This window comes from Manacus vitellinus, unplaced genomic scaffold (assembly GCF_001715985.3).
Source record: "Manacus vitellinus isolate BGI_N305 unplaced genomic scaffold, ASM171598v3 scaffold_54_pilon, whole genome shotgun sequence".
Lineage (NCBI taxonomy): Eukaryota > Metazoa > Chordata > Aves > Passeriformes > Pipridae > Manacus > Manacus vitellinus.
The window spans coordinates 2,820,980-2,840,281 of record NW_021940645.1 but is presented as its reverse complement, the minus strand read 5'-3'; the positions used below and the strand labels follow the sequence as shown (position 1 = coordinate 2,840,281).

The 19,302-nt window shown below is 36.8% G+C and overlaps 1 protein-coding gene across 2 annotated transcripts in view; it reads left to right on the top strand.

Moving 5' to 3' along the window:
- BMPR1A (bone morphogenetic protein receptor type 1A) overlaps positions 1-17,885 on the top strand; it is a 79,571-nt gene extending 61,686 nt beyond the window's left edge. For both annotated transcript variants that reach the window (XM_029963191.1, XM_018081576.3), the window contains 10 exons: positions 3,477-3,636; positions 5,463-5,565; positions 6,761-6,860; positions 7,634-7,733; positions 8,497-8,641; positions 9,382-9,574; positions 9,945-10,242; positions 10,989-11,164; positions 11,888-12,018; positions 13,053-17,885. In XM_029963191.1, the coding sequence (XP_029819051.1) occupies positions 3,477-3,636; positions 5,463-5,565; positions 6,761-6,860; positions 7,634-7,733; positions 8,497-8,641; positions 9,382-9,574; positions 9,945-10,242; positions 10,989-11,164; positions 11,888-12,018; positions 13,053-13,178 (1,532 nt within the window). In that variant the 3' untranslated portion in view covers positions 13,179-17,885. The remainder of the gene's footprint in view (positions 1-3,476; positions 3,637-5,462; positions 5,566-6,760; positions 6,861-7,633; positions 7,734-8,496; positions 8,642-9,381; positions 9,575-9,944; positions 10,243-10,988; positions 11,165-11,887; positions 12,019-13,052) is intronic.
- The last annotated feature ends 1,417 nt before the right edge of the window (positions 17,886-19,302 follow it).

Genomic DNA, 19,302 nt, shown 5'->3' with positions numbered 1-19,302 from the left:
GTTGAATGTTCTAAGTTACATTACAGAGCAGTTTGTATGGTTAGAATTATATAATACACTGAAGTGTATCATTCTCACAAGGCTGGACAAACAGGCTGCAAGTGGTCCAGGATCTTGAACAAGTCCTCCAGTGTGTGCTAGTTCATCTATTGCTAATGTATATTATTTTACCCCACCAGCCCTGTGCAGTTTACAAGAGGAGGGTAGGAGATAGTGGAGAAAGAAGCTTTGCTGGGTCTGAGGTCTCTAAGTACTGTGTTTCAAGGCAAACTTTTTTTCTTTTGAAGCTATTAATGCACAGCTCTTACACTTTTGAGATTTGTGTATGTGTATTTCTTAGCTGTACTGCACAGTGACAGCTGCATGTGTCATTGAAAAGAAGACATTAATTATATCATCAAGTAGTGTAGTGTCACAAGGTCCCTAAAGTGTGATCCTCCCTTCCACTGTCCTGCTCCCAGGAGGAAGATAAAGCAGTGTGAATGTTTGAGAGTTGGAGGAGCTCTGAGGGTGGGGAGATGATGAGAGCAAGAAGGTACAAGAGGGTTGGATGGTTCTTGAAGCAAAATGTTACTTAGTCTTATGGTTAGTTCACTCTTGTTCATTTACCCAGTATCTATTAACCAGGAAAACAGCAATGAAGCATCCTGTGACTCCAGGACCTTCGGCTGCCCTCTTAATACCTCAAGTGCATGGAAGCCAAGTCTTCCCACATTTGACTCCCTTCCCCATGCCTAGCAACTTTAGGATGGACACTAATCTGTCTGGAAGTGCTGAGGATGAATTTTAGTACTGCAGTAAAGGGTACAGTAAGGGACAATATATAGGTGTAGGTGATTAAAAACTGCTTTCTGAAGTGATCCCAAGCATCCTCAGTGTTTTCCTTTTTGCTTCTTTCTCTGGGTGCTCAAACTCCTGTCTAATAAGAGTTTTCTTTACAGTCTTGGAAAGTAAGGATGCATGAGTCAAGTGATCTCCCCCCCCTCCATCCCTTGTGCAGTTCAGGTATTACCTGTAAGATGAAAGCAGGCTACGATGGAGTATTTTTTCACACTACAAAAACAATGAAATTATGGTCTGTTCTTGCTTTGAATAAAAATCTTTGTCTATAGAAACTCTGCAAAAGAGAGAGCTGGTTCTTTGAAAATACAGTTATCTGTTCTGGATTTTATTTGGTATATGCTGTTCATAGATCTTGTAATGCAATTCATCCTAATAAATGAAGAGGGAAAATGTAGTTCATCTCAGCTTTAGTATAAAAGGTTGATATACCTGTAGTTGTGCTTCAGTGTTAGTTTACAAAGAGTAATACTGCTTTAAAAGATGCTAGACCTGCATAAAAATGTTGTTCTGTTTGTTCTGAGCCAGAAGAAACCATGCTTTAAGGGTTCCTTGATTTCTTTTCTAGCAAATTTAAAAAAATTGCAGTCAGTGATCAGGGTAGGAAGGTGGATGAGTGACTGATGAGACATAGATCATAAAGCATTCAGACTTCTAACATGTGGAATGTCCCTGAAGGTAAGGGGGGTTTTATAACATTAGTTGGGAAAGATACCTTAGTCATTCAAGAAAATGAGGAAGAAAAAAAGACAATATTTGCACATATGCAGTGGCTTTTCCTTTAAATATTAAGTAGAATATCCTGTTCTCTGAGCAGGTAAGGATCTCTTAAATGTGAATATGAAATGTTGTGTAACATCTGTAGCATGGTATTAAAACGAGCTTTCAGTTTATGCTGGGAAGAAATGTGTAGAAAGAGAGAGGGGACGGGTGGAGGAGCTATTTCAGTTGTGCAGGATCTCTTTGGTTAAATCAGAAATACCTACTGCCCAGGTAAACTCAGTTATTATAGCAGTGGACCTTGTTTCTTGTTAACAGTTCTGTGCATATCAGGACTGCTGAGCTGCGGCGTTACTGAAGTACTGTTTGAAAACCACATTTCCAGTAACACATGGCTGAATGATTTGAGAGTTTAGGTAGATTGTGTTGTACTTTCTTAGGATATTCTCTTAGTTGTATCCAAAAAAAGCACAGTTTCATTACCTGGCTGAATCAGGATTGTGCACTAGATGTGCATTAATCAAATAAGGAAATCTGCAAATCTGCTATTTTCAGAACAATAAGATCAAATTTCACGAATGTTTAATCTCACATTTGTCTGAATGACACTGCATGGGATTTTAATCAAGTTTTTCTGCACATCTTTCAAGCAAGGTACAGCAGGAGACTGATGTTCTCATCACTCTATAGCCAGGGTTCGGTAGGTTTGACAGGAAGCCTCAAGAATCTGTTCCAAGAGACCATGTTTTTTGGTCAGTTTTTTTGTTTTTTTTTTTTTTTCCTTAGATAAATTGAGATTTTTATTGTGACTAAATTATTTTTGAGAAGTATTGAGGGTAATAACTGAATTTGTAAAAGCTTCTGTTGGTCCTGACTGGTACTTTCTTACTTTGCACACTGAGCCTCGCCCAGAGACTTGCTGTAAACTGTATCTGAGCAGGTGATAGTTTGTTCACAGCTCTTCTGTCTGTATTTGCTTCGTACTTGGAGGACTTGGAGCCAACAATCCCGTCAGGTGGTGGACAGAAAGCAATTTTCTGTTGGTAAAATTAGGTATGATAAAGCTGGAGGAGATGGGTGAAGATGTTCTCATCTCGTATAGTGATCACAAAGCATATTCCAAAGGGGGCAGATTATGTTCCTAAATTTTTTTTTCTGGATGTTCTTCACTAAGAAGAAAATAGGTGGATGTTTTCTTCTGAATGCCTACATTCACGAAAGCATATTAATAATATGAGCAAGGACAAATGATGCTTAACTCTCCTACTGTTGAGAAACTGAGGGCTGCTTGGAACATACTGTAGCCCTGTTTCTATTCTGTGAAAGCTCCTCTGTATGGATGTTCCTGTCATTTACCGAAATTTAATTTGCAAACAAGATTTACTTTAGCTGTGTTTTGAAGTACTAATGCATACAGAGATCAAAAAAACCCAAGAGATTTTGGAGTTATTATGCTCTTCTATGAGACTCTGAATCCATAAAAAATTACTTCAGTTCAGAAAATTAGAAAAAATTGCATATTAAGTACGTTCAGTCATGCATAAAATTATTCTTGTTGTGGTTATCAAGCAGTCAGCATTTTGGTTTTCTAAATACATGAATGAGAAAGGCTTTCTTCAGAAAATTCTAACCAGTTACATCACTACTTTTCTGCCCCACCTTAAAAAGGGAAAGTATCTTTCTGTTCAGATTTATTAGAGTTGGAAAATCTGCTGTTAAGGTAAAAAAATATTTGAGCTAGGTATTTCTAGAATAAAATTATTAACTCAAATTTCTGCCATAATCTTGGGAGAGGAAGTTTTGGTGTCTTGCACAGTTCAATTATTTCTTAATATAATTATTCTGTTGTCATGTTTTGCCTGTAAAAGTCTTGAACCAGAGAGATGCAAAAGTACTTTATTTTTTTTAATGTGCAGGTCAAAATCTAGACATGCTTCATGGCACAGGAGTGAAGACAAATTCTGACCAAAAGAAACAAGCAAATGGAGTCACACTTGCTCCAGAGGACACCTTACCTTTTCTGAAGTGCTACTGCTCGGGACATTGTCCAGATGATGCTATTAATAACACATGCATGTGAGTATTGCATTGAGGCTTAGAAAGACTCTTTGAAGAGGCTCATTTTGGCTTTGGAGAGAGCAAGCTTCCCTCTGGAGAGCTGACCAAGGTTCTCTCAGGTGATTTGACCATAATTGATTTGACACTCACTGGTTCTGTGAAGAGCCAGGTGTTAAAACCCATGGCCATCTGTATGTAAACAATACAGTTTTCAGCATAACTTAGAACCCTTTGCAACCAGCAACTTCACCCCCAGCAGCTGCTTTCAAGGGCTGAGTAAATAACCTGTAGTATTTTATAATTGGGTGAGTATTAAGTGACCCAAACCTAAGCCTTCTGATACCACCACTTGCTTGCTTATTTTTTCACCTAGACAACATAGCCATGTACTGAGAATTCTTGTTATGTGTTCATTAGTTATCAACTGTGAAGGAAAGGCAGGAGGAAAAAAAGAAAAGCCTGTGAACATGTAGGGACAGGAGGGAAGTGTTATCTTTGACAGGCATAAGGATCCTAACAGACTCATGCACTGATTATATGCTTGCTTAAGGTGTTTTTCGTATCATAAAATGCCTTTGGTTTCTCTTCATTTGCAGTTCATGCTTAAGGCCCTTCTGTTTTCTGCCTTAAGAATTAATATACATAGTAGAAAACATGTTACTTGCTGCAGTAATTGGAGTCTTCACTTTAACACATAGTATTCAGCCTCTCTACAGCTGTCACTTGGCAGATAAGGCAGTTTTTATGGAACCCAAGGAGGTAGAATAAACACTACTGTCTTTTTAAATGTAAACACAGGTAATATCTTACAGACATAGTTTTGCACCAAGAAAATGTTGTAGTATTTTGTTTTCAAATCCTTTGATATTTATTTATTGTTTTTTATTGCCCTCTAGTGTTTGCAGTCAGTATAGACTTTACTAATTTTTGTCTGAACTGGTGACTGTATAGGTCATTATGCTGATAATAAAGCTGTTAGTTAATGACACTTCAATGCAGTGTCCATGTGCAGGGTATTTTATGGCATTTTGCTTCCCAAATTTGCATCTCTTTACATTCATTTAAATAGATTGTAGTAAAGACAAAATTATTTCTAGATTTGTTTTCCATAGTAAGAGAATGAATGAAGTTTGATTTACTCAAATCTTACTTTTACAGGCATTGAAATCACAGACCTAGCATTGCAATTTGGTTTGGGATCCCTTACAAATATTGTTGACATTTTCAGGCAGTATAGAAGTCAAAGCAATTGTATAATGAGATAGTGAGGAAATTAAGGGTCTTTTTTTTTCTTTTTTAAAGAATGTAATTAATTTGTTACTGTCAGTTTTAGAAAGTGGATTCGGTGGTTTGTTTGTTTGTTTTACCCTAAAGGCTGAATAATTGAGAGAGCTTATGTGGGAAAAGGCTGGCTAAGCTGTAGATCTTGAAACAACCACCACACACATACTGGGACTTCTCTCTGAGAGTTTATCATTGCTGTTTCAAACAAGACATGAGTGAATTTTTTTTTAACTTATGAAATTGTGTTAGTAAGCTTTTTTTAGTCTGCTTTTCCATCCCCTCAGTTGTTCCTGAACTGGGTGTCTGTGGTTGGATATGAGCAGTCTTGAAGAGGGGTGAGGAAGCAGAAAAGAGAGTATTGGTGAGAAGGCATCCCTGTATGTTCTGTTTGAGAATCCTGTGGGGGTCTTTTGTTCTCAAACTGGATGGTAGCCACTGTGTTAAAGAAGAATTTTTCTAGATATTTTCTTTCTAATATTCTTAATGGGTTCAAGGTCAACTAATGCTGCATATTAAATTACAAACATGCTGGTAAAGCACAAGTGATGTGTTTATTCCAGAACTAACGGGCATTGCTTTGCTATCATTGAGGAAGATGAGCATGGAGAACCCACGCTTGCTTCTGGCTGCATGAAGTATGAAGGTTCAGACTTCCAGTGCAAGGTAAAAAAATGAGATACCATTAAAATTGTAGTTTACAACTGCAGTTGTAGAATTTTGCATGTTGCCATTTACCACTGAGAAGAATAGGGCCAAACAGTCATGAGTGAGTAGTGGCAGGAAGGACATTTGATGGTGCTCGAGCAAAGGTAGAATCTTAGCTTGTTGGAGTTCTCTGCAGGAGAAAGTCTTTGAAAGATAGTAAAAAGTGTTTTTATAAATACATCAATGACAAAAATGGGGCCAAGGAAAATCTCCATCCTTTGTTGGATGCAGAAGGGAAAATTGTAACCAAGGATGAGGAAAAGGCTGAGGTATTTAATGCCTTCTTTGCCTTAGCCATTAGCAGTAAGACTGGTTATCCTCAGAGCAGCCAACCCTTTGAGCTGGTAGGCAGGGATGGGGAGCAGAATAGAGCCCCTGCAGTCCTGGAGGAAGCAGTGACCTGCTGTCAGTGGGGCCAGATGGGATTCATCCCAGAGTACTGAGCTGGAAGCAGAGCTCACCAAGCCACTCTCCCTGCCCACCTCAGCGCTGTCACTGTTTGGGATAATTTTAAGTTTTTAGATCCCTAGGGCTTGAGTTTCCATATAACACAGCTGTCAGTAGCACTGCTTTTTGGAAGCACTGTTGACTTCAGTTATTGCTGTGAGTATTTAGGGTTACTGCAAATCAGACCTAGGTGTCATGATGACCTCCTGAAACTGTTCTTGTTTATATTTAGTGACTTAGTTTCAGTTTCATTTTCATGCCCCTCCATCTTTTATATGGTGTTCTGAAGATGTTTTTAAAGCAAACAGTGCTGCTATGATGGGTACAGGAGAAAAGCTTCTAAAGCGATTGGGGTTTGTCTTTAGAGCAGTATTTATTTAACATATTATTAACTGGTTTTGACTAATCTTAAAAAATTTACAATTTATGAAATAGCAACTTAATTAGAAACCATGTATTTCTGTTCACCAAGTAGAAAAAGTCATGTGAAATATAAAAAAAAGTAACATCTAGTGTATGCACTCCAAGAGATTACATGATGCCTGTCTGCCGCTGCGAAGTGATCCTCATATATTAAACAGTGAGGTTGAAGTGTTTTTTAAATAAAATAGCTTCAGCTTTTGTCTGTGCTATGTTGTAACCATAGCACCACCTGTCCACGTTTTGTCTTCAAAATGTGACCATTTATTCGATTCTCCTCGAACAGGACTCCCCCAAAGCACAGCTGCGTCGGACGATCGAGTGCTGCCGCACTGATTTCTGCAATCAGGATTTACAGCCAACCTTACCACCTCTTGATAGCACAGGTAAGCAACTCCTCTGTGTTAACACTGCTACTAATAAATGCTCTCTGTGGAGATTCTGTTCTTCCTAATCAACAGCTAAACATGTGAAAATGTAATTACAGTATTCCACAGATCTGCTTTTTCTGGATTCAGTAGTTTTTCTGTGAAGCTTTATATTACACTTCATCCTCTATTTTCCCTTTTCCTTTTTTTCCACTTTCAAGTTAATCTTTTTCTTCATCAATACCATCACTCTTGGTATTTTTAGTCTCTTTCTCAGTGTGCTCATACCTTGATCTGCATGTGATCTCTGGTTTTATTTTGGTTCCAGAATCTGTTCTTTTTTTTTAAAATGCTTTTTCTAATTTCTGCTGTGCTTTTGCCATTATGAATGTATCATAAAAAGGTATTCTGGCATTGTTTACTGTTCTCTGCTGTAAATTTATTCTCTTCTTTCTGTTGTTCCCAGTGAAAATAGTTTGTTTTCATGTGCTTACTCATTCATTGCTAGGCAAGTTGTACTGGTTTAACTGTTGCTTTATACCTTCTCAGAATCTTACTGCTCTAAATCTTTCTATTTCTAAACTAACAGGAGTCTACAACTTCAAAATCTCAAGTTAAATCCTTTTTTTTGTCTGTTTGTTTTCATCCAAATGATATTCTCTGCTTTTCTGGTTTCAATACTTACTTCGATACACAGTATTTGAAAATATACCTAAATAAACTGTTTACAATATGTATTTAATTTACAGACTTTAGAAACTTTTTTTCTCTTTCTCTTTTTTGTCAAATAGATGGACTTTTTGATGGCAGCATCCGTTGGATGGCAGTGTTGATTTCTATGGCAGTCTGCATAATTGTCATGGTCATCTTATTTAGCTGCTTTTGTTACAAGTAAGGAAAGGACTCTCTTTGTTGACAAAATTTTTAATTTTGCAAATTGAGTGTAAACAGAACAGTTATTTTGTAAATGTACTCAGTTGCTCATATGTAACTTGGAAACCACTGTAATTTAATGTCACATTTCTGTGGGTAGCAGTTTGCATTGCTAGGTAAAACAAAATGTTCTCAGCAGAGAATTTTAAGTGAATTTGATCCTTTCCTCTGGCTACCAAGTATGTGCAGTTTTCTAAGCTACACAGAACTTCAGTCACTTTTGATAATTAAATTCCATCTGCTTCTGAGATTTTCCTTTTTCTGCTGTGTTCCAAAGCTAAATAATTGACCAGCTGAGCTATGGCAATCCATTCAGGTGCCTCTGTCAGCTCCAGCCCTGTGCTGGAGGTGGTCATTGGTCTAGAAATTTCAGAGGAAAGGTTGATGTCAACCTCATCTGCCATGGTTCAAGGTCCAGTCTGTAAGTTTAAACCAAAATCAAGGCGTGTTTTACTAGGAACACTGGCTGTGAGCTGACTATTAAAATGCTGGTTTTCCACCTGACTCATAATCAACTGACATGCCTGTACATGCTTTACAGCTTCTTAATAGGAAAAAGCTATGTAAGTACATTTCAGGGAAAAAAAGATACAGCAAAATCTGATTCTCTTTTTTTTCTTTTAGAAAACTTCTACACTTAAATAGCTTCTTTCCTAGATCAGTTTGTTACATATTTTGAGGACTGTTTTGGAGTTCAGCTTAACTCCTGTTACTTTTGCAGGCATTACTGTAAGTCCATGGCAAAGAGGCACTGTTATAATCGTGACCTGGAACAAGATGAAGCATTTATTCCAGCTGGGGAGTCATTAAAAGACCTTATTGACCAGTCACAGAGTTCTGGGAGTGGATCAGGATTACCGTTGTTGGTAAATTGTAAACTAAGATTTTTTCTTCCCTGAATTTCTCTCCATCACATACAAAGTTTGGTTTGTACCCAATGCCTAGAACACAGCAGTTTATCCGTACAGAATGTTAATGTTTTATATGCAATTATTATGAAAAGTGAAGTACAAATTGAACATGTTTAAAGCTTGTCTTCATATAATTAACTAAAATGAAGTGCAGAATTAGATAACGTGTTATGAAATCTGTTGGTGTCAGCAAAATTTAAAGAAAACTTAGAGCCTACAGACACTAAGATAAAAATGCAATAAATGGCTAGTACAAGTACCAAATTGAGTGAACTCAAAGATTTTATTTTCTTAGTGTCCACTGACTAATAAAATAGATTTGCTTTTTATTGACTGATAGAAGCCTTCAGAGAGACCTTATAGCAGCCTTTCAGTACCTAAAGAGACCTACAAGAAAGCCAGAGAGGGACTTTTTCACAAGGGCATGTTGTGATAGGACAACAGGAAATGGCTTTTAACTCAAAGGGAATAGGTTTAGTTTGGATATTAGGAAGAAGTTCTTGACTATGAGGGTGGTGAGGCACTAGAATAGTGGAAAATTTCATAGAACAAATTTTACAGTAGGAACAAAATTCAAAGCAATCCAAGCTTAAGATATACCTGGCCAGGTATTTTTGGTAAACTGCTGGCTTTCCTTCCTCTGCCTTATACCCTCTTCTTTCTTTTTTTTTTTAATTTTTTTTAATCTTCTTTAGGTTCAGCGCACTATCGCCAAACAAATTCAGATGGTAAGGCAAGTTGGAAAAGGACGGTATGGTGAAGTGTGGATGGGCAAATGGAGGGGTGAAAAAGTGGCAGTCAAAGTGTTTTTCACCACAGAAGAAGCCAGTTGGTTCCGAGAAACAGAGATTTACCAAACTGTTTTAATGCGTCACGAAAACATCCTTGGTAAGGAAACAGTGCACTGTTTGCCTGCTGGAGGGCTGGTGTCAGGGAGGAGGAGGAGCAGTTCTTAGGGAGTGGCTTGAGGGGTCTGTGGCAGTTTCTGTGGGATAATATGTGCTAATAAAATGTAATTGAAAGGGCAGAATCTTGCTGCTCTTGGTTGAAAACGTGTCTGCCGTGTCTTTGCTGGAAGACCGGAGTGGTAATCTCATGTCCAGTTAGAATCAGAGCTTCTGCATCATTAGTTTTCACAAGGGGGATGCATATCCCCTGATACAGTACAAGACAATATAGCTTTAGGAATTATTACTGAATCTGCTGCATAAAAAATTTATGTACAAATCAACAGTAATTTTGTTTCTGTGTTCCACAGGTTTCATAGCTGCAGATATTAAAGGCACTGGCTCCTGGACACAGCTTTACTTGATCACAGATTATCATGAAAACGGATCATTGTATGATTTTCTGAAATGCACAACGCTGGACAACAGGGCTCTCCTCAAGCTGGCTTATTCTGCTGCATGTGGTCTGTGCCATCTACACACAGAAATCTATGGGACACAAGGCAAGCCTGCTATTGCACACAGGGACCTGAAGAGTAAAAACATCTTGATAAAGAAAAATGGAACCTGCTGCATTGCCGACTTGGGTCTCGCGGTCAAGTTTAACAGGTAGATGAACAAATCCTCTGTAATGGGCAAACATTAGCGTAGTTTTTTTATTTAGTGCACCAGATACTCAGTTTAAAAGGAAGATGGAATCATTTGGTTGCATGCTTTCATATTTTTTTTTCAGTTTTGGGAGTAAAATGTTCTTGAGTGCTGGTAGGCATCATGATGAAAGTAGATCGTTAAGAGCACAATTAAAATACTCTTCTTATGGAAAATAAAAGTTTTTTAGAGGAAAGGAAGAGGAGACCACCTAATTTGTTATTGACAAATGATCATTTATAGTAATTGCTATAATGTAGTTTCATTATAAATTCTTTCATAGAAAATTTGAACAGTGTAAAAGGAGTTGAAATTTAATTGAAGAAGTGATACTATAATAGTGTTATTAAATACTTTATATTTTTAAGTCTTATTCCAGTAGAGCCTAAAAGAAAGCATAAGCCTTTACAAATAATTTTCTGAGTTGTCACCAAATATATTCATCTTTATACTGGTTTTTAATGTATTTTTTCTATGTTTTGTTGGGCAAAAGAAACAGTAAACTGTCAACTACCATAGTCACTATGATTTTACTGGATAATCTTTTTCAGGAAAGTACAATGTATTGAGAGTATTGAGAGGGAAATATAAGAAAGAATTTAATTTGTAAATGGGAGCTTGGCAGTGTAGTGATTGCCTCATACAAGATTTCATACTTTGTCTTGTAATAGCCCACAGTTCACTAACTTCCTAATATTTTCTTACAGTGACACAAATGAAGTTGATGTTCCCTTGAATACGAGAGTGGGAACAAAACGTTACATGGCTCCAGAAGTCCTGGATGAAAGCCTGAATAAAAACCATTTCCAGCCGTACATCATGGCTGACATCTACAGTTTTGGGCTGATCATTTGGGAAATGGCTCGGCGCTGTGTCACAGGAGGTAAACTTTGAAATATTCAACATAGAATCCACCAGGCTTTGGCCTTACCCTAGCAATGCTTCGACAGGAAATGGTATAACAAGCTTGTTTCATCGTGAGGCTTGTGTTCTGTAAAAGCAGTAGAAATAATCTGTCCAGAGAACAGCTTGAAAATCACTGAGCTCAACCTTTTTGATTGTTACAGATTTGGGAGAAATAGTGGGATGTAGATGTTTCACCCTGTGAAATTGATAATATATTATTCTTTCTGTAGTTGATAAGATATTATTCTTTCTTGCATTTCTGATGTCATTCAGTTTTCTCCTGACACATATTTTGGTGACTCATCCTGGCTCTTCTTTCACTCTTCTTTTCTGTCCTTGTAGATCTTGACCTGTATTCTTCCACCTTGCACTTTCTCTGTGCTTCTCTGTAGCATGTAGTGGATTAGAAGAAGCCAAATTCTACATTGGGTATCAAAATCAAAGGCACTGCAAGGAATTGTTGTACCTATTAAAATTAATGAAGATAATATTGGAGTTAATAAACATAATATTGGAGCTTTTATGGGGAATGTCTGACTGTTACAGTAAAAATTTTGGATTTTTATCCCAGTCAAACAGTGTGGTTGGTTTGACTTGGCACAAAGTTGAGTTAATTTTTGCTCCTGGCTAAGGACATCCGAGAGTAGATATGTAGATTTATTTATTTTAATGGTTCTTGATCTTTCACAATTATCTCCAGGTATTGTTGAAGAGTATCAGTTGCCATATTATGACATGGTGCCAAATGACCCATCCTATGAGGACATGAGAGAAGTGGTGTGTGTGAAACGCCTGCGCCCGGTCGTGTCAAACAGATGGAACAGTGATGAAGTGAGTACACGGGAAGGGAGAGCTGGTGCAGTTTGTGCCTTAATTGGAAGGGTATTTTTAGTGTAATGAATATTAAAACATTGTGAAATAGGGACTACATTCAAACATTCTGATACTTTGAAAAACTCACAGCACCAGTGAGAGAAAGATACGCTCGAAATCAATTCAAAAGACTCAATTTTTTATTTATCTTTTCAGTATCTGAGGGAAGTGTATGAATACTGCTCTACTTGAGGTCTTCTGTGGTGGGATATGTTCAGAGTTTTGACTGGAGATAAAACTTAAATGAAGTTTTAATGTATTTTATTAATCTTAATGTATATAGCATATTGGCTTGTAGCAGAAGGTATTTCATGGAATATGAAGCAATTCCTTTGTGGATTTCCTATTTTTTTTTTTCCCTTTTTTACTGTTACATTCCAGGACAGGCTGTGACGTAACTAAAATATTTTCATTTTAGATGTGTTTTTAAAGGACTTGAACCCAGTAAACAACACATAACTGTTTCACAGAGCAAGTTCAATATGCCATATCCATTCTTCCTTAAAGTCTCTGATTTCTTCTAGGAATTCCCAGTTTTCTTCTTTTTTTTTTTTTTTTGTTTTGGACTGCTGAAAGAACTGTTGGCACATCTTCATTTTCAATGAAAAAATTCTCCACAGTTTTCCTGACATAAAAGTGGAGATTTTTCTGCTTATTACTGCCATTTTTGTATCACTGTTCTTGAGTTGTAACGAGAAGTTCTGGTAATGCATCTTTGGGAAACTAAATCAACACTTCAGTTAGTTCCAGCTACTGCAAATGCTAGGCTGTGAGGGGGAGGGAAAAGAAGGATTGGGATGTGGATGTTTGGGTTTGGATTTTTTTCAGTAGACCTGTTCATAATAGTTTCCTACCAACAGTTTTACAGAAAATGTAGAAGTTGCACGTTTGGACTTAAAAGTTGTATAATTTGGCCTTGATAGTGAACTAAAATTATACATCTCAGATCAGGCAGTTGTTACAGTACTGTTCTTTTGTTTTTCATTTTACAGTGTCTAAGAGCAATACTGAAGTTGATGTCTGAATGCTGGGCTCACAATCCTGCCTCGAGGCTCACTGCCTTGAGGATCAAGAAGACACTTGCCAAGATGGTGGAATCCCAAGACGTAAAGATTTGACATAGGAAAATGACTTTGGAGAGCAAAGCTGGACTCCCAGATCTGCTCACCCAAACGTGGGTGAGGAAGATAGAAATAGGAAAGAGGAAATAACTGAGATTCAGTGTATTTTCTCAGCACACTTCTACAGGCTGCTAATCAGATCTTTCAGTACTTCATAGCCCGTGATACTGAGAGCCTCTCTACACTACATGGATATGGACAGCCTTGATGAAATACACGTTTTGGTTTGGTTTGAGCTGCATTGAGACTTCAATCATACTTCATGAGTCTCCAGTAAAACTCTGGGTACTGAATTGAATGTTCAGATTACAGTGCTTTCTGTGAAAGCCTAACAAGCTATATGGATTCAACAGAGATGGAGAATATAAGCTTTTTTTTGCCTTCTACCTGATGAAACCTAGTCAATCCATACCAAGTTTTTGTGAAAGAGCCTGTAGGTTATGAATCTGTTTGTGATACTACTCGGTTTAACAGTTCCTTATGCCTTTATGTGTGTGCCAGGATTATTTTGCTGTCATTTGGAATATATAAGAAACCATTTAAATGAACAAAGTTTTTATGGTCAGGGTTCCATGCATTTTGTGGCTCTACAATCAGAGATTTGCTGCAGAATCTTTGCCATTAAGTTATCTTCTGAAATCTCAGTTTTAATTTTATTTCTGTTTTTGTTTTAGTCACAACGAGAACTGCAAAAATGTGAACCATGAATCAGTTCAGGAATGCCTACCTAAGTCTATAAAGAGCTTGAAACAATCTCTCTTGAGGTGTAGGCTGCCTCAGTCATCTCACTCATGGTCTAGTGAGCTCCTCAATTGGATGACTATGAAATTTGGCATTTTTTTCCAAAATGCCACACGCAACCAGCATTTTTGCCACAGAATACTTTACATCTTAGCAAAAAGACCATTGATGATGTGCTTTGCCTTTCTACTTTATTGGGACTCACTGACAGGTGCCTGCCACGCTCTGAACTCTTTTCCACAAAGGAGGGCATTTGTCAGCTGTAGGAGCATGCTTTTTCATCATTTGGCAAAAGTAGGCAGGAGATAAGTTTTGAAAAGCTTGTGAACAAGTTTGTTTTACAGGCACAAAAGAGGGAAGGCAGGAAGCACTGGGTGCTCAGAAGACTAGAGAATACAGTAAAGGTCAGAACCAGGAGAACTGAATACATGAACTCTTGAAGATCCACAAGGTGCAGAAGATGTTGAGCTGCTTGCCCTGAGGTTAAACACAGGAGGCCACATCTGTGGGCCACTTAGTGCACAGTTACAAAAGTCAAGATTTGAAACAAGGTAAATCAATTGATGTTTTAAGTTCTAGTTAAGGACATTTGGGAGAAATGGCTTTGAAATTAATTCATGAAGATACAGTAAGTTGCATAACTGCAAAATTTGGTCTTATTGTGCCAACTATTTGGCCTGCACAGGAAACTGTAGTTCCCTCCTTTTTGTCACTGACCCACACAAGTTGATTAAAAGCCAGAACCCTCCATGAGGTTACTGTAAGGCAGAATTATGGATTTATAACTCCTTTGGCACTTCTACTTTGAAGTTAGAAAGTAGTACCATAACTCAAGCTGAAGCTTCAAATGCATGAATCATCTGAAGAATGAACACACAGTATTGGAACCATTGAATCTATTTGATAATTCAAGTGCCTATAACTTTGTACTGTAAGTCTTGTTCTTGGTAACTTTAAAAAGGGAAGTTATTTATACAGTGTGTTTTGTGCTTTAGTAAAAAAAAAAGCCAACAAAAACCTAGTTCTAGGTACATGTGTACAATTAGATACATGCACACACACACACACACATGCCATAGTCGAGATTTGAAGAAAAAAGTTGAGAATAATACTAAAATTGATGAAAAAATGTTAAAACTTCAGATTGATTTATGCCAGATTATTTGTTGTCTTAAAATATGTACATGGAGATTGTTTTGATATGTGTTTAAATTTCCCTTGAAAATACAACTGATAGAAAACAATGTAATGCAGAACTAATGTGATTTGTGAACAATTACAGCCTTCTAGCATGTTACTTTTTTTTGTTTTAATCCTGTAGTTCCCGTAATGTAAATGGTCAGGCAAAAGATTGCAGTATTTTTATTTTCTATTGTGATGTACAGACTTTATTTAACAGTTCTACATATTTTATAGAAAACTAGCTATTTCGAGGGACATTTCTTTTTTTTTTTTTTTTAATAAAGTCATTACTTTTGTTTAGTAATGCCTTTAAGTATTAATATGTATTCTGGCTGAGAAGTTCATAGGTGTGTCAACTATGGTTTTAACTTATTTGAAAACAGCAAGAGATATATGATAATGTGCCACAATCCTCATGATAAAGGGCTTTTAAAAAAAAGGTTTTTCCGTCCATTGCCAAGAAATAGATGATGATTTTGAAATTGTGAATCATGTCTTCGCACATAATTTTTGCACAGGTAGATGGAAGATGTTTGGTATAAGCCAAATAAAGTAAGGGATAGGCTTTTTTTTTTCCTTCCCTAGGATTTTTATCAATAAGAAGGAAAAAATGATTATGTAGGTACCCTGCTAGCTTAAACTTTCAAAGCATGGAGGTCTGTTTAAAATAACCTGTTCCTATTAAAAATATTGGTACTTCTTTTAGGAGTTGCCACGTTGTTATTAGCTGTAAACTTGTTTTGTGTATTCTTTTAGTTCATTTTTCCCAAGTCTTCAGGAAGCCCCTGCTGGAAGCATGAATTTCAACAGTTTATAATTTTCCCCTTGTTTTCTTTGCCATTGTTTAGGCATTTGCAAGGCAATAGGATGGTGATCTTTGGTTAGACATCTTAGGACCTAAATTGATTTACACATTGATGTCAAGTTAGCCAACTGCTGCAAAGATGGTTTTTTTGAGAGAAAAAAATCTTTTTGCCTTAAACATAATTTTTCAGCACTTCAGTTACGAGGTTCATACTCAAAAGTGTCACACATATGTCATTTTTATGGTCCTGAACAGGAGCTTCCTTGATTCCCTGATACCCAGCAAAATGTTAACACTAAAGTATGTGGTTGCATAAAGCACTTGAGCACATACCTGTGTTCTGTGCAAAGTCATTCACTGTTTGGAGCCTAAGTGTGTCTGTATGGATATTTTAACAATCATTTGGGAGAAAAAAAATATGCTCAAAGCTAGCCCATTAATTTTTACGTAATTAAGCACAATTAGTGCAGACTCTAAAGGTAAATTGTTCTTTCATGCAATGCTGTTGAGTTCAGAAGCCTTTAAGGTCAGGGAGGGCAATAGGATTCATCTATTGGACTGTGATTAATCTCATGTTCTTGGTCAATATTGTAAGCATTTGTCATCCAAAGAAATGTCCTCCAGAACAGGCAAAGGTGACTTCTTTCTTTTTTTTAATGCAAATATCAAGTGGGTGGAAAATATCTTGGGGACTATCAAGACTGTGCCTTGGAAGTTCTTAAACACTCATATGGAGGGATTTTTTGTGTTTATTTAACTCGCTCCATGTGATTTCAGTTAGATGGAAAATATTTTGAGTCACTTATATAATTCTTATTGTTACAGCAACTGAAAGGAAATTTTTTGGTGTCCCTGGTTAACTTCTAAATTCCACAAGAAACATGATATTCCTACAGAAAAACGTGGGCTTACATTTTCAGTTTATTCTGAGTTTCACTTAATGTAAATTTTCCTCAAGAAACATACAGCTTTCCCAATATCCATCACTTTTCCCCAATTATTTTCACAGTCAGTCTTTTTTGAGGTCTTGAATAAAATGTAAAATCAATATTTTAAGTTACCTCCATAGTAGTCTAGAATAAAATTTTAGATCTTGATCTGAATGACCATTTGAATGTGTTTTTAAAACAAATCATTTGGATACATTTTGTCTACTTTATCTTCACAGACTGTATTTTAGTGGTCTAAAATGTTTGAAAAGCGGAGATATAAAGTTAAAAACCATTCTTTTGCTATTGCAGATATTTTTAAAGGGAAGTTACGTGCTCATTTTCTGTGAAATATTAGAATGATTTAGCCCTTCCTCATTCTCCTGACAGTGCCTCTGAGTCAAAAGTCTTTATCCTGTGCCCACAATCTTTATTCCAAGGAGGGGTGATGTGGGAAAGCAGCTGGCAGTGTTGCACGATATGGTGCTTTATGGAGCCATGGTGTGCTAGCCTTGGTTGTACAGCAGAAGTGGAGTGCACATAACTTCTGATTTCTTGACAAATCTAATGTAACTGTTGCTTTGTAATGTTCTGCCGTTGAATGCAATTATAGAAGCCCACCCACATCACGTAGTGACGTTTGTGCTCTGACATGACATGCCCAGAATGAAATGTACTATATTGTATACAGAGAAGAAAAAATAACATTGTAGTTAACCTAGAGAAGATGTAAATAAACTATGAAAGAAGAGTGGAACGAGACAAATGGTCACACTCTTGTGTGTGTTATATGCCAGAAGTGTAGAATACTATAAAAATGTAACACACTAATGTATTTTGTACAGCATCTGCTTTAGAAGGTGCCTTATTGAGTTTACCATGAATTGCTTGTTCTGTACACAGATTATGTCCAATGTATCATTTTTAAGTAAATAACCTTATTTTAGTACACATTAGTAATGTGTTTTGTTACTATAAGATTTTGCCTTAAAAATGTAATGACTTGGAAATCATAATACTGTAACTAAATAATTCCCTACTTTTTAACACCTCGTTTATGGTTTGGTTTTTTCCCCCCCAGTCTTTGAATAAGTTGTTAATGATCACTTTCATTGTTCAGTGATGTTCAGAATTACTTGGTGCTTTATAAGTTCAGGCTCTTTATTCCTTGCACTAAATTTGGGTGCAACAGTAAAACCAGTGTTTCCTTCTCCTGATTTTTATCCCTGTCTTACAGCAAAGCCAGAAGCAAGTCAAATAATACTTTTATTTGAACATATGCAAGTTCACTACATGTTGGTTTTATCCATATAAATTTTCCTCAAGCTCATCAAGTAAAAAGAGAAAAAAAAACAAAGGGAGGGGGATTATGTGATGGCTTTTTGTTCCCCCTGCATACAACGTTCTTTTTGTGTAGTAATACACAGATTGAGAGATTTGAGCTTAATACACTTACGTACTGTTGGGTGCAAAATTATGCAGGTGCTTCTGTATAGCCTGCTAAATTTACTCTGGTTTATATGATTCAAGCAGATGAAGACCATTCAAGGGGATATCTCATCTGTGAGTACACAATTATATAAAGTGTCAGAATTTGTTTTCTCGTTGCAGAAACGTATCGGCTTCTACTCTCTGTAGAGTTCAATTTTAGTTTGCAAGGAGAAAAGAAGTAAGATCAATTCCTGTTCTCTTTTTGCCTTTAATCAGGAGATTTAAATATGTTTTTTTACATTAGCTAGAAAGTTTTGTTATCTGAACATATTATAAACTGATATCAGTATATTATAAAGATAATTATAAACCTTATTTGTTCCCCCTGTACCATGAAGTGTTAAAATCTTGCAGTAGAGTTCTGGAAAGTACAGTGGAAGACTAGCCTATGTAGTTTCAAACCTTTTTTTCCTTAATACCAGGAAATTAGACTGCACAAAGTTTTGGTCTCCTTGTAGTCAGCATCTTGGCACAGTAACCCTTTTTCCTGCCGTTGTGGCTGTTATGTCGCTTGTGGAATGTCTTCACTGATTACACTGATCGTGGTTGGATTTAAAACTGGGATGTTTATGTTGGTGTTACAGGAGGATGTAATGAAAAGAGGGAGGATAACTATTTGCACCTGTCTTTAACGAGCAGTTTTTCCTCCCCAGTGTTGTTTCGAGAGATGACCACAGGGTGATGCTGTATCCTAAAGACAGGAAGAGCCTTTGGAAAAAACTGGAGAGTGAAAATAAGTTCTACTGCCTGCTAATAATAAAGATCAAAACGTTATCCTTTATGTATAGGTATTTTTGACCTCTCTATAAAAATATGTTGCTGATGAGCTTGCATCAGTATCTAAGAACTGAAACAACTCTATTTAGTGACGTCTATACCCCACATGTATATTTGTGTGCAAGCCAAAAAGCAAACTGAGTAGTTAGTGAATTGAATCACAGGCTTTCAAATAAATTGGAGAAGTATCACTAAT